Here is a 15,521-nt window from a genome sequence, read left to right on the forward strand (position 1 = left end):
GTTCTTTTCTCTGATTATCAGTAATCGAAAGTCTGCATCCATTATTATTTCAATGAATCTGAATATACAAGAAATGTTCGTAACCCCCAAGAAGAATGAAAACACTAAATATTATTGTAGTTTTGACCCTTAAAGTAATGTTCCTGGGTGTGATTCTGCTGGTTTAAGTTGTGTAGGGTTGACTATGTGAAAAAAAAGGTGAAGTCGCGCGTATACAACAATCGCTTTATGGTTGTTTACAGGGGAAAAATATTTCTAGAAGTTACTTTTCCGTGTTCTCTTGACACATTTATTGAACAGTTATTACGAAATAACGTAATTTCAAGGCTGTAATAGTACCTTTAGTTAATACGTTGCAGCTAATGATCATACTTTATGAGGTTTCAATCCAATTAAGATGCGCTAATTAACAAGGGAAACGACATGGCAAAACACTATATAAATGCCTAAAATTTGAAGATCAGGCATAAGCATTTATTGTTAATCTGTGGCAGATATCAATCAGTATTGCAATCAATGATGAAGCTGTTTCTTCTTTTTTGTGTATTTGCAATGCACATCAATGGTAAGTCGTTTAATATCTTGCTTAGAATCAATTTTTGGAAGGCAAACAACGTGTTGCTTATCCATTCGTTTATTTCGTTATTTAGGTTTTTATTCCTTAAGCAACGAGGAACAGCCGAACGATTCTGTTGTGGAATATACAGGTATTTTACTTCTTTCAAAATACTACCACTTATCTGTTCAGACATTGTAATTAAATAATATCAATATTATCATGTCATGATAAGCGAATTATTTGTAGACTAGGTTTCGACAGCTACAGCAGTCATCGACGGGCTGTAGCTGTCAAAACGTAGTCTAGATTAAACTCACTTGTTCACGACGTGGTAATATTGATATTATTCATTATTTTAATTTCGTTATCAACTTGTAACATGCACAGTCTGATGATATATATTCTATATTTTATTTCTGTCAGGAGATGTTTCTTTCTTCTGAAAAGCGATCCACTTTTATTTGCTGGCAGAAGATTTAGTAGTGGACGACGATTTGTGAGTACTAGAAGACGTTTCGTGAACACCAGAAGACGTTTCGTCAACACCAGAAGACGTTTTGTCAACACTAGAAGACGCTTCGTCAACACCAGAAGACGCTTCGTCAACACCAGAAGACGTTTCGTCAACTCCAGAAGACGATTCGTCAACACCAGAAGACGTTTCGTCAATACCAGAAGACGTTTCGTCAACACTAGGAGACGATTCGTCAACACCAGAAGACGTTTCGTCAACACTAGAAGACGCTTCGTCAACACCAGGAGACGTTTCGTCAACACCAGAAGACGTTTCGTCAATACAAGAAGACGTTCCGTCAACACTAGGAGACGATTCGTCAACACTAGAAGACGCTTCGTCAACACCAGAAGACGATTCGTCAACACCAGAAGACGTTTCGTCAACACTAGAAGACGATTTACTAACACAAGAAGAAGATTTAGCACAAAAGTGAAAACTGAGGGCGCACCAAAGGTTTCAGACAACGCAGGAAGGCTGTGGGAAAATTAGTAAAGTTTGGATACAAGCTTTACAAGTCTTATAAATCAAAAAGTAAGTATTTCTTAAACGAAAATTTGTCTGTGTTCCTGTTGAAGATGGCTCTCATCAGCTCTCCATTTTATTGTGACATCTATGTACTTATTCAAATATGAATCTAGAATCTAGACGACCTTGTTTAAGGTGATTAGTAAGAATAACAAAGAGAAAGACTTTTTCAACTTTCATATAGTCCAAAACATCATTTTTAAAATTTTAGATGCAATCAACCAAGCGTTAAAAGGATCTCGGATCATCAACAATAAAAAGAAAGGATTCACCATCTCTCAAAGTAAACTAACCTATAGAAAAGCAGAGAAGTTATTTCGTGAAACTGTGGAAGAGGTAACTAAAAGTGGCAAAGGAATAACTGTTGGACGCACATACGATGGCAGAACATTGACGTTGCGTCGAATTGGTAATAATGGCAACACCTTGGATATCAAGGACGCGAGTGGACACATAACAAAGCTCAGATTGCAATAATCAGTTATTTTTCATCATGAAGCTATTACACTTTATTTGTTTTTTCGTTAACACTATCTTAAATGTTTGTTTTATTAAATATACAAGGTTTTAACCATTGGCAAATTTTAGCTGAACCTTGTTAAGAAGACCTATAGTTAGGTAAATTTTTAGATTGAAATAATAAATTTTTAGTATTTCTTAATTTGTAATCTATTTTCGACTTTCATTATTATTATTATGTTAAACAATCCTTTAAATTCCTGCTTCTTCTTTTTTCATATCTTCGCAAAATTTTATTAAAAGCAATTTGCAAAACTTATTTTTTGGCTTTTCGAGCGTGTTAGTTTTCTGTTTGGCTTTATTTTATTCGTTCCCGAGTTTTTTAACTCTCACTCTTAGCAAATGATATTCAGAACTTTTACTTCCCAAATACATAAAAATATTGATGGTTGCAGCTCTCATTTAAAACAGCAGCTTTTTTAAATTTTGGTTGGTTTTTAGAAAAACAATGTCCACTGCAAAGACATTAAAAGAAGACTCGCAGCAACTTACAATCCTGCCAAAGTATATTGTAACGACTCAATTCAAAACGACAATTTATTTTTTTGGTAAAACTTATATTAACGAGTATTAGGAATTGCACTCCAAAAAGCCAACAAAGTGTTGCGTTTATTTCATTTATTAATGTAGAAGGTCAAGGCAAGCTTAAAATTGTAATGAGAATTCTTTGAAAACAGATCAATGGCTCATCAGACAGTCGAACGGTGAATATTGATAGTTCACAAAATGACACAGTTTTTAATAATTGATCTTCCTAATGATTTTTCCTCATTTCGCTGTGGTCGACAGAATGTTTGGTGAGCATATTAAGCGAAAGTTAATGACATTATAGACAAAAAAGACACAAGACATATTGTGTAAATCATCTTTCACTTTCAAATGTCATCACTTTTATACGGGGGGTCACTTCTCTGAAAAAAAAAACACTTCTCTTCTTAGTAAAAGCACTTTTCTTCTTTCCTTCGAAATGTTCTATTCCATTCTAAAGGTTTCTCTTCCAAAGTGTGGAACGCTTCTCTTCCATGAACTCAAAAATTCCTGGACCCAATTCTGGTCCGAAATATTGATTGAGTTGGATTTCTTTAACTCGCGTTTTTGAAAATAACATACCGGTGCCGTAAAAAAAGATCAAAACTCTTCAAAAATGTTATGCATATATCAGTAGACCATTAACTTTGGAAAAATGTTCAATATTCCTTCCTAGATTGCTTGGTAAACACTGCCACCATTTCGAGAACTGTGTCAGCCATTGTGCCATTTATTGTGTCTATTGATAATAACTAAAATTAACAACTCTTCTACTGAGCTAAATTGATTCGATATATTTTTTTATTCATGCACATGTGGAACCTGCTACAGTATAAAGCTGTTGGTAAATTGATTGAATCATAAAGGAGAAGTGCTCTTAAATTAGAAAAAAATTGACCCACAGGGACCATCGTATTTTTTAGCCTGTCAGTCTTTTGTCAGCTCTTTATTTTGTTCCAAAAAAAGAGCTAAAGAGAATCTAAAAGTTTAATTTACCGGCCATTAACGGCGATAATACTTCCAAAAAAATGTATTTTCGACAACCAAAGTTACTAAGAATCAAAAGAATATTCGGTTATAAGGTCTTTGTCATCACAACAAATGGTTCCAAAATTTAACAGCATTTTTGGGCAGCACTTACAAACTTACAAAGTATGGGTTCAACGTTGCTCTTTTTATGCTTTATTGTGATTTCATTTCCATTTCTTTTTTTTTTTTTCTTTTTATTGTAACTCTGTTTGAGTTTTAATGCTTCTCTCCAATGTCAGTATGTTTTGAAAAATCGAATGGGTATTTTTTCAAGGAGAACTGTAGAATATAGATATTTATTTTTACTGCAGCTGAAAACAACTTGGCAAAATATCCTAACACAGAACTTCATCTTCAAACTATTATAATCTTGTTTTAACTGATCATTTTATTCCGTAGTAAACATACAAGGGTACGCTGATGCTCGCTAATAAATCATTTTGTGTCCTTTGTATGACATTGGAACTTTCATCTGTATTTTTTATTAAAAAGTATCTGTTTAAGTCTTTGTACAAAGGCTTTGTAGCATTATATGTCTGGTGAAAACAGGGTACTGTTGTCTTCTCTTATCCTTATAAAGCAGCAATTTCCAAATAACGATTCTCCAGTTTTTGTTCAACCTCGACCCCAGGGGGTTCTTGCCTTTTTTAGCCGTCAAATAAGCGCTAGCGGCTTTGACATCAGACAACAAACCCTGGGCACGAGAATGGTTTTCGATACAAACAAGAGCTTGTTAGTTTAAACCTCGTTCTCAGAGGTTGTTAGTTTTTTATATTTGGGCGGAACCTGAACAAGGTTATTATATCATATAAGCACTGGGGACGAGGTTGTTTTAGTTTATAAATGTTTGCATTTTTGCTGGGCCTGATTAGCAATTCTACTTGAGTTGGATTCATATGTACGAAGCCAAAATTTCATACAGTGTCCTTAGGCGGAGGAAGGTTTTAGTAACGTTGGAGTAACACTGTGCACAATGCGGTTAAACTTCACAACTTTATATTTATTACTACAATACTATATTAGTAGTCTTTCTGCCCACTCATAAATTTACTGCATATTATACTTTATTTCCCTTTTTTGACAGCATTTTTAAGAAATTGCTTTCTTCGCTTAAATCGAAATGATGTCATTCCATAACTGCTCCACAGCTTCTCGTCGCTCATTATTTTGGTTAGTGCCTTTAAATCGTTATCAACGATTGCCTTTTGAAGAAATTTCCTTGTTTTATCCGTATAATCTCCATGAAACAATAAATCAACAACAATTCCTTTGATAGCTGGATTCAATTTATTCCAATTTGCTTTTCCATATGCTTTTACCACATCGGGTTTTGCGAATATTCTTTTCGCTGTTGCGATTTCCTCAGAAACAGCGACTTTGAAGAGATTATCTTGTGCTCTTTCACTAATGACGATACCTTTCAGGTTGTTCTTAAAAATACAAAACACAGCATAAGTATTACTTAACGCAACACACTGCATTATTCAGGGACAATAAAACTTACATTAATATATTTTTTCGCAGCATTTCCTTTCAGTCCGACTCCACCTGACAATTTCTTGGCGTGTTTTTTCCAAACACCTGCACTCACGAGATCATTGTACGCCTTTGCTTTCGATCTGTTTTTCAAGTCATACACTCGTCCAATGGTCACCCCTGAATTCTCACCAAAGGAATGAGCGCTGCGACTGAAGTGCCTACTGCCAGGGATGTTATTTCCGCCGGCTTTCCATGTTAAGCTGAATTCAGAAATTGGACCTAATTGACATAAAAAATCCTGGTGAATCAACTTGGATTAAAATTCAAAGTTAATAATTCACAACCGTTTATTTAACCGTAATCTCTACATCAGCGACGAAAAGCTTAAAAATAATTACACAAACCCCTTTTGTGGGATCTCTCTATTTCTATCCTCCTATGAGGGATCGTATGTTCAGCAAAAATTAAAGTATTTATTTACTTTTCAACTTCTTTCCTTTTCTGTATGGTTTTCGCCTTTTTGATTGAGAAGCACGTCGTCTTGCATTGCTAGGTTTTCTTTTTGGAAACAAATTGGCGAAAGGATAGCATGGATCGTGTTCTTGTAAGTGATTTTCTTTAATGAAAAAGAAAACAGGCGAGAAATAGCTCGTTTCCGACGCGGTGACCTTTTTTTGTCAACAATATCAAATAAAGAAACATAACGCTTTTACCTCCTATGTCATTGTTTAGTTCGTATATTTCATCATTGTCATCAAAGCAGCAAGAGCCTGAATAGAAATTGTTATTACAACGAATAAACGATTTTTTTTATAAGATTTGAACGGAAATAAATTTTTTACCTCTTCCAGAATATGTTGTAAATATGAAAATTAGTGTCAGTATCTTTATCATCGCATCGGTTTGTATGTACACCTGCAAAGATTTTTATTGTAAGTAAGAAGACAACCAAACAATAAACTTTAGTATGTCTTAAAAAAAACGCAAACTAATAGGAAAATGGCTATTTCAGAATATGATGTATTTTGGCGGCAAATCGATGAACCCACAATTTCTGTGTAAGTGTTGATAAATTTCTTGTCAGGCTGTAAATAAAGAATGAAACTGTCTGTGATCTGTTCGGTAGCTTGTTTCGCTTCCATTGTCAGTGTTAATAATCTGTTTTTCTTTCCTTTTTATTTTCTATAAAATTAGTTTCTTTATTTATCTACGGTAAATTGTGTTCCACATGCAAATGATTTCAGATAATTACAAGTGAAACTCAATTGCATTGATATTTAACCTACAAATGAAATTGAGATAAATGAAAAATATTATTGTTAGAAAAGCAATAGTATTTCACAGAAAAATGCTTTCATTATTAATCTGCACAATAGCCGTTAGAATACCATAGGCGTAGAAAAGCCCTGGGCACAAGGTTGCATTACGAGCACATCTCTTTGTTATTGCTTTAGAAAGTAGGTTGTGGATCTGAATCTTTTTTAACTTCTAAAACTAGAACAAATTCTCACAACATAAAATTCCCCAAATGGCGCAATTCGCGAAAATTTCCTGCCACCAAATTACCCGACGTTAATGTAGTCTAAAAAGTTCTAAAACAGAATATTAGGTTCATCAAAATCCAGGTCATCCATAATGTCCGGCATAATTTGACCTGTTTATCCTATTGTGTTTCTTTTTTCTTTCTCGGTAGTGAAAACCTCTGTTCAAAGTGATATTAGAATAAGCTCTACATAACAAATGCAACCTCATTCCCAGTGTTCCTTACCCTAATTTCTATACGAATAGTGGACTTGATGTCAGAAGAGCTGCAAGATGCCTTGGGGACAAGGTTGATAACGATGAGCACTCTCGTGGGAACTTTCTGTTATAAACTTTAAAGAGACATGGTAAGGAAATCCATATTCACGAAATTGTGAAATACACTGGTGACAGCTATCCGAGATCTTTATATAAAGATACGGATGAGGAATGTTAACAACATTTCCATCAAAGGTAAATCTTTTATATTACTAACTTTCCCACCATTGTTTATAAAGGAACGCTGATCTATCTGCGTCAAGACTTACAAAGACTGCTTTAAATTTGTGGTATATAAATTATCAAAACAACCCTATTACAGTGTAGGACGAGAGAGAAAAAGTTGATCACAGGATAAGAAGGAAATCACCAGAAGATTATGCGTAAAGTTTAAATTAAAATGAAAGTCTTATCAATTGTGCTTTTGTTAGCAGGATACTTAGGTGTCGCTGAAAGTTGTATGTGCATGCCGACACATCCGCAAAATGCGTTTTGTAAATCAGAATTTGGTAAGTAGCTATTTTTACAACCTCGTCTCTAGACCTATTTGCTTCTCACTAGTGCTGCGCTTTCTCGTATTTCTAGTTTCTGCACTTCACCACTATTAAAGGTAGTGGAATCGAAGTAGCTGTGATTATTATCTTATGTATTATATTGTGTACATTCTGAGTAATTTTAGCAACAAATTGACCAACATTTTAGTGCTTAAGGCGGCCGTTACGTCGTGGCGTCGCTATACGTTCATCAAGAATTACGAACTGTTTGTCCAGATGGGAATACCACCTCCAAGAATGGCATACTACAGTATCTCTGTTGTAAAAATTTTCAAGGGAAAAGACAAAATTCAACATCTTCTCAAAAATCCAGTCTTTTTCACGCATGCACAAGACATAATAAGCAACTGCGGAAAATTCTTTAACAAAGGAGAAAAATATTTACTTGCTGGAAGATTGGTTGATGGTCAAATGCAAACCAGTATGTGTGATATGAATAGTAAATGGCATGATGTAACAAAACAAATGAAGCTTGGTATCAATGGGATGTACGATTGTAACTGTGCTGTAGCTACTTGCGTTGATGGATACTGTGATCGCAAAAACTCGTGCAAATGGAATGTTACATGGGATAAACCGATCGATGAATGCTCGATGAATCACCGTAGTTGTGGCAAGTCAGAGAAAGGATGTGTGTGGAATTCTAGCAGTCAATATGCAGAGTGTCGCAGGCAGGAGAACTCACTTGTATAACTGATGGATTCTTGTATTCACTAATTTGTTTTTTTTTATTATTATTACTTTATATATACACTCTTTTTTTAAAAGAATATAAAGCTGGGAATTATTCAAAAATTAGGAATATCTTAAGAATGATCCACAGGCTGGTTTCTCATAGAAAGGAGAATAAAACTTTTTTGTTTTTCCCACTGCTTATCTTTTCTATTTTATGTTTTATTTTATATTTTATTGATATGCGTGATGGCAGAAGAAAAGTTTCGCGCTAGCCACATATCAGAAAGGGGGAAAAGGAGCCCTGGGGATAAGATTGCATGGCAATAAGTGATTTTGAATTTATTTTTAGAACTAAAAGGCTGCTTGAACTCTTTTTAAAATTTTGAAAAAGCTCTTTTCATTCTCAAGATAAAAATTATTCTGCACAAAGCATCATGTCATGATTACCCCAATTTTTATTTGTATGGCAGGATATGAATTCAGACTTGTTCGACATATAAAGATTACAGAAACAAAATGGAAATTATTGAAAAATCCTTAAAATAGTGCCAATTTGCCCCTAAACTTACCCTGATCGACACTTCTTCCAATAGTTTCTTCTTCTGTATTCATTTAACGTTCCCTGAAATGGAAACATATTTGTTCGTGAAATATTTCACATCGTTCAACTTTTCTACATCTTATTACATCACTCTGAATTTCCTCTAAGTAGGTGTTGTTTTCTCTTTTTTGCACATAGCCTCTAAATTTGTTGGAAAATGCATACTAAATTGTTTCTTCATTTGTTTACCTTGATAAGTTTATATAAAGCAGTTTGAAGTATTCTAAAAGGGATCTGTCTCCTCTGTTCGTTTAAATGGCTGTACATTATACAGTCATTTAACCAAACAAAGTGGACAATTCTTCACTGTAAGAAAAAGTTGTGCGTGTTTCATTTGTGAATGACTAGGACTTAAATTAGCACCATGAACATTGTTTGGTCAATCAAATTGTTTAATGTACGACCATTATTTGCTTCAGGCAAATCTTTTTAAGTTTTGTAATTGTTTATTAAAATACAGCAATATCTGGCTTAGTCATGTTTTCAAGGAAACTATGACCCCTTTTAAGATATGATTTTAACTCGAAACATCTTCCATGTTATTATGTTGGCCATTTTTTATAGGTTTCTATATCTATTACAATGTAAAGATTATTGTCTATAGATTGACATTTATTGTAGTTGTTCAGAATTTGAAAAACATATAACAATGTACCGTGCATTATAATTTTGTTACGGAATTACCAAACCTTCTGTTATTATCATTAAAAAGATTTCGAATCGTTTTACAACAGCCATTCCCGACACTTTTAACCCCAGCCTGTCATAAATAACATTTTGAAACGTTCTTTGAAACCTTAATTTTTAAAAACTCAAATGGATCGCTAAAACAGCGAAAAGAAAGTTATATTTTCATTGTTTATATTTACTCTTAGTGTATTGAAATTGAAAGATAATCGAGTACTTACCGAGTACGATGTTTAATCGGGATTTTATTTCCAAACCTTCTACTTACGCAATGTGCGTCAGAATATTTCTGTTATAAATAAAGGACCTGTTAAATTAAAATCGATAAAGTGTGCTAATAAAAACTGAATTATACTATAATGATAGTAAAACCTATTCAATAAAAATATGTAAAAACCTTGTAACCCCCCTGCGATTGTTTGTGAACCTTCTCGAGGGGTTGTTGTTTTAGAAAAATTCCGGGCATTTTTTGAATTTTCTGGCCGTCGCTGGATGTGAGATGATCCAGAGCGATACTGGGAAAATGAAGTTAATGGCTTCTTCCAAAATGGTCTGAATCCAGATTCCTTATTTTGCTGAAATGTCTGTGATTTTTTTTGTACTGCCCGTACATTGGCAATTCTGCCATCAAGATCATTCCCAAAAAGTGGGGAATCATCTTCGGGGACCTCCTTGACCAAAGTTTTCATGGTTGTGGGCTGTTTCGTCAAAATTGATTTAACTGATGGTCCCCATAACCAGAAAAACACAGGGATTCCTTAGCAAGGGTGAGGAGCTCACTAGGATCCACCTCTATTTTGGATGAAGATTTGTTGCTTAAATTAACAAATCAGCCAAGAACCTTAACGTTACTCCTTAAGAGTGTGTTTTGTATTTTTTGCACCGAAATATCGGTGAACGTACCTGCTTCATCTTGAAAACAAATGGGCTTGTTGCAAGGCTTAACTGTCAAAAATTGAAAATTGGATAGTATCTTTGTGTCTTTCAGATGTTGCTTAAGTTTTTCATTTGACAGGAACTTATTGAACATTAGCTTTATCATAGATGCCAGAGGGGGAGAAGATTTTTGACCCATTGTTTTTCTTGGAGTTATGCCTCTGCAGCTGTTCATACCACACTTCAACAACAACGCCGTCATTCTTGCAGATATGGTTGATTTGGATAGGGCTCGTGGTTTAGAAGAGTAATGGCACTACGCAGGATCTTGTGTTTCTCAGGGGATACAAGATGAAGAGATGTGCTGGTGCTGCTATCAGGAAGAAAGTGATGGAACAGCAGTGTGATGACTGCGAACGTATACTTGATGAGTATAATAGATGCAAATGTGGACGAAGACTTGTGGTGGACGGTAAAGTTTTGTGCTGGTGCTGCTATCAGGAACGCATCATCTATAATGTTGCAATTTGGAGATAAGATCGTCAAGTCAAAAGACTTTCACAATGATGTCACTGCTTACAATATCGAGGATGTGAATGTCGAAAACCTGCATATCCCACCCATTCAGAGAGTGAGGTTGGTAAAAATTCCAGGTAAGCATCTCTTCCTAAGTTGCGTTTTTGGTGGGGAGTATGGTCAGAATAATAGACTATTTACCATTAAGGAGGCGATTGTTTTCATCCAGCTGAGGGCGAAAAAATTGTCATAGTCGATTGTAAATATCGGTCTTGTATCATCCATCATGGTCACCTTTCATGAAACACTTACCGTCAGTAGGCTCCGGAAAATACATTACCCTCTTTAGCTCACCGTTGATCGATATCGTAAATCCACCCGATACACGAAGCCTGCAGAGGCCATTCTTAAGCAGAAAAACCATGACTTTTCCATTGGCTTCTGGGGCTATTACGAAATTCAGTGATCATGAGGGACGGACAAACGATACTTTGAGTACCAAGAAAAATTAAAAGAAAAGTTCACTCCGCGGGCGGTAAAAAAAATATTGCGCTCAAAATGAACTCTATTGTTATAAAACAACCTATTTTCCCATTGTTTTTCTACCCAACTGGATTTTTCCACGGGACTTATCGACTAGTCTCTATAATAATAAGGACAGTGTGTCTGTCTGTGACAGGCAAAGCAGATGTTTTTATTTCCCTTTGATGTAGCCGAAAATGTTATGTCTTAAGTGTTAAATTTTTTGACGCGATGTCAGTATCACTACTTTTTAACATCAATATAATACTTTAAATAATTTAACCATTACAATGCACTTAATACTTTGAGGTTAAATAAGTTGGAAACAAGGTGGTGACGTCAGTCATTTTTCACTGCGTGGGTAACTAGGGACCACATGTGGCCAATTTGGGTAAGTTTCCCAAACCTGGGTCCCTGATTCCGTTTTGAAATAGACGGGTGGAGACGTCAACAAAAATCCTTTAAACCACAATATCTCTTCAGCCATTTCTCAAAGTTAGATGATCCTGTACATTTTCTTGATCAGCGTTTCAAGATCTATACGATGAAGGCAACTGGTATACAAATTTCTAAAGAAAAATTTTTGTACTTTTGGTAGGGACTAAATTTGTAAACCTTTATATCTTCTTAACCGTTCGTCAATAGCACATGATATTATACATTTTTTTCAGCAGCGCATCAAACTCTGCATATTACAAAAAAGGATAAACAAACTTCGTCAATTTTTTTATATGCAAGTGGATTTGTCGGGCCTTTTTGACTAGTTTATCATATTCGGTAGTTTAAGGTCATGAAGTGTTGTGCATAAAAATCACAACACCTTGGGCCGCCGTCGCTGTCTTATCTGGAGTAAATCGATAGTAACTGCTGGTTCTCTGATAGTAAATTAAAAAAACCCAGCTAGTTCTCTGGTGGTTACTTCATAATACTGGTGGTTCTCTGATGGTTACTTTAAAATACTGCTGGTTCCTTTTTGCTGGTAAATATTTTAACTTTTGTCAAGCTTACATTCTAAATACACACCTGGCGTACAAGCAAGAAAGTGTTTGGAAACAGGCTGTTTGATAGTAATTTGGGTGCTCAACTCAATTTATACAACATATTTTAAACTTAATGAAAGGATAGAGAAGTTATAATAAGCACCCAAAAACAATCATCGAAGATAAATTGGAAAAAAGGGTAGAATTTATGTTAATTTATACTGGACTTTACAGTTTTTACTCCATGGGAACAAATTTTTGACCATATACCATAACATCAGCTGTGCTTATTCGAGCTTTTTTGTTACTTTCACAGGGGTCCAGATTTTGACTCAGTTTTTCAAAGACAAAGTCATTTTTTTCCGCTCTATTAACATTACAAACGTTTCTTCAAAAAACAGAAAATAAAATTTTTCCTACTGTTTTAATTTTGAACTGTTAAAATTTTTTTAAACTACTTTTTTTTAAATTTCTATTTTAAAAGTGGATTTTTTTCTTCTTTTCTTTCTGGAATAACAAATGGCTTAGATAGATTGTTGGTCCTGGGAAGCAATTGTGGAAAGGCCCGCCCTCTGGGCTAAAGTTAAACGTATGCCTGTTGGAGTCAAAAGTTGCAGCACGGCATAAAAATAATAATTTTTCTTTTAAGTTACATGAAAATTTTCTCTCGGATTTTGCACACAGGTAGGAGATACTTTCAATGTCACTGCAACAAACAAAAATCATGTTGAAATTTAATTTTAAAATTTTGCATTATTATTTTCAGAATAAATCAATTATCACTGGTTGAGCTCGTTTTTATCATATTTCTGTAGAGTACAAATTATAAGATAGTGTCTATATCTATACCATGTTTTCTCATATTTGATTATAACAAGGCTGTTGAATCCTTTACTAAAACCCAAGAGAAGGTACACTTTTCTTTTAAAAATATTGTTATTACTTGATCATTGTATATTCATATTATTTTTGCACTATACATATTCAAGTGAAGAAAATTAATCTCTGTTTCGTCTCAGTTTCTTCAAACTGCATTTTAATAGTATTTTGACGAAATATAATGTACAGATTCCATAAGTGTTAACTCATGTCTAAAACTCTAAAACTATATTTCTAACAGTGAAATATTATTTTATTCTGATAAAGATATTTATTGCAAACCACAATAAACAAAATTACTTTTAGTAGACAATCACAGGAGTCACAGTTTAGTATTCCCTTGCTTTGTTTATTCAGAATGCGTTTGTTTTTAATTCCGCGGACTTTCGTCACACAAGTTAGTATTTTACCGATTTGAAAATGCTAATCGACACCGTCATGGCGCCAACCATAGGACTACTTTGACCTTAAATATCTCGAGAACCGAAGCTTACAAATTAAAAAATTAAAACAGTTAATATCCACAATATAATAAACATTTTAAGCACAACTTGTTATTAATTATTAGTTCTCCTTTAAGTAATTTTAGGCTGAAACATGGATTTCTTTGTAAAAAAAACTTGTTATTACTTTTAAAGGTTAATTGTGCTAATTCTAAAATGTGGTTGATGTGAATTGGTCACCATTTCTCATTGCATTTCTCATTTATTTTCAGATGAAAAACACCAAGGAAGGACACATCCTGTGCATGATTGCAATATGACTGTTACATCTAAAAGCAAAGAAAATAGATGACGCTAAAGTAAATAAGTTATAAAGAAAGAATTATGTTCCATAGTTGCTCCATAAAGAAGACCGTGAAATATATGCTCACTAAACATATTTACAGACATGGTTGATAGCACCACATGATATGAGGTGATAGAAAAACTTCCATCAGAATCTATGCAGACACTTGTTTAGTTCTCATTTTAACAAGAACAAAATATTGCTTTGACAACTAAACTGGAATTAATTTCTCTTGGTGGGTGTTTTTTAAGGATTGTTTTTCTTTTTGGTCTTTGTCCATGCGTAAAATAAGTAAATTGTTGGCGCAATAGCTGAATTAAAAAAGGCTAGATTTAACACGCTGATTGTCAACGTCTCTTTATGTTTCCAGTTATCCATAACATTGGAATTTAATACAAAAGCATAAATTGAAAATGGAAACCAACAGATCGCAAAACATACTAAAGTTCCAGTAAACAAACGCAGTGTTTCAACTTTTTTTCTGTACTTGGTTTTTCTGTTCTTGTGTTGGTTTGACATATGGATTTTACTGGATTCTTGGCGAGGGTTTTTACAAACATCCACCTTGTTACATCTTTTTGTAAACAAAATGTTTTTCTTGCTTTCCATGTGGGATGGTGTTGGTGTTTCTTCTTTATCTTTACGTATTGATAACACCCTCTCTTTTTTATCTTGTTGGGTTTGCCATGTAGTGTTTTCATGGGGTACTTTCGGAGCAATATCCTTTATCATGACATAGTAGAAGGGTATCATACACGCTAACGCTAAGTAAATAAAACTTGTTAATAACAAGAAAACTTGTTTATAGTTTTTCATTGTAAAATAAAACAAGACTGTTAGAATAACTGAGATTACCCAGCTCATTGCGCAAACAACGGTGGCACTTTTTTCGGTCATGCTGCAGTATATGAGTGGTTTTTTATGTGCTAAATAACGATCCCCAGCCATGATAACAAACGCTAATAGCTGCAGACTAAGCAGGAGATATACAACTTCATTTTGAAAAAGTGTTTCTTCACCACTGGAGTTTTTATTTAACCAACGAAGCTTATTTATGATGATAAAAATACCAACCATTAGATTAATGCCACAAAGATTTAGCATGTAAATGGGAGGTTTTTCTTTCTTTTTTTTCTTGAGCGTGAGCTTCACTTGAATTGCATTCAAGGTGATTGCAAGTGTTGCGTTAGTTAAACCGATGATGAAAAAAAAAATGGTTGTCAAGTCCATATCAAAATTTCTCTGTTGTTTACATTAAGTATTCTTTTTAAACAACATGATGGAGTTGGGGTATTTGTCCCCTTAATAAGTATTTTTTTGATGTGAATTAGACTAGTGTTGGTCATTATAGTTTTAATTTAACATCATAGATGAGGAAATGAAATGTATATTCTCATTAAAATTAGACATTTTTATTGTAAAAAAATGATCGCATTCGTATGTTTTCATATTGAAGTATTCCCACCTGATATTTCATGTAATTTTC

General features: G+C 34.1%; 4 protein-coding genes across 5 annotated transcripts; 2 read left to right on the plus strand and 2 right to left on the minus strand.

Annotated features, from left to right (window-relative positions):
- The first annotated feature begins 697 nt into the window (after nucleotides 1-697).
- Nucleotides 698-2,201, plus strand: LOC130656045 (uncharacterized). The gene is made up of 2 exons (XM_057458881.1): nucleotides 698-1,607; nucleotides 1,813-2,201. The coding sequence occupies exon 1, from the start codon at nucleotides 939-941 to the stop codon at nucleotides 1,563-1,565; it is 627 nt and encodes a 208-aa protein (XP_057314864.1). The 5' UTR covers nucleotides 698-938; the 3' UTR covers nucleotides 1,566-1,607; nucleotides 1,813-2,201.
- A 1,239-nt stretch (nucleotides 2,202-3,440) lies between these two features.
- LOC130655318 (uncharacterized) lies at nucleotides 3,441-8,807 on the minus strand. Of its 2 annotated transcripts, none has more exons than XM_057458054.1 (6): nucleotides 6,206-6,343; nucleotides 5,999-6,071; nucleotides 5,870-5,926; nucleotides 5,638-5,772; nucleotides 5,182-5,435; nucleotides 3,441-5,107 (listed from the first exon to the last, which is right to left on the minus strand). In XM_057458054.1, exons 1-6 carry the CDS (start codon nucleotides 6,296-6,298, stop codon nucleotides 4,742-4,744), a joined length of 978 nt encoding a protein of 325 aa, XP_057314037.1. In that variant the 5' UTR covers nucleotides 6,299-6,343; the 3' UTR covers nucleotides 3,441-4,741. The 2 variants fall into 2 exon arrangements, with proteins under 2 accessions (XP_057314037.1, XP_057314038.1); XM_057458055.1 differs by lacking the exon at nucleotides 6,206-6,343 and adding an exon at nucleotides 8,755-8,807 and having other exon boundaries at nucleotides 3,443-5,107.
- LOC130655319 (metalloproteinase inhibitor 3-like) lies at nucleotides 6,634-9,622 on the plus strand. Its single transcript, XM_057458056.1, has 2 exons — nucleotides 6,634-7,465; nucleotides 7,659-9,622. Exons 1-2 carry the CDS (start codon nucleotides 7,357-7,359, stop codon nucleotides 8,201-8,203), a joined length of 654 nt encoding a protein of 217 aa, XP_057314039.1. The 5' UTR covers nucleotides 6,634-7,356; the 3' UTR covers nucleotides 8,204-9,622.
- A 4,659-nt stretch (nucleotides 9,623-14,281) lies between these two features.
- Nucleotides 14,282-15,265, minus strand: LOC130653675 (uncharacterized). Its single transcript, XM_057456192.1, has one exon. The coding sequence runs from the start codon at nucleotides 15,263-15,265 to the stop codon at nucleotides 14,282-14,284; it is 984 nt and encodes a 327-aa protein (XP_057312175.1).
- Nucleotides 15,266-15,521: the final 256 nt, after the last annotated feature.

The sequence above is a fragment of the Hydractinia symbiolongicarpus genome, chromosome 8, assembly GCF_029227915.1.
Source record: "Hydractinia symbiolongicarpus strain clone_291-10 chromosome 8, HSymV2.1, whole genome shotgun sequence".
Taxonomy (NCBI): Eukaryota; Metazoa; Cnidaria; class Hydrozoa; order Anthoathecata; family Hydractiniidae; genus Hydractinia; species Hydractinia symbiolongicarpus.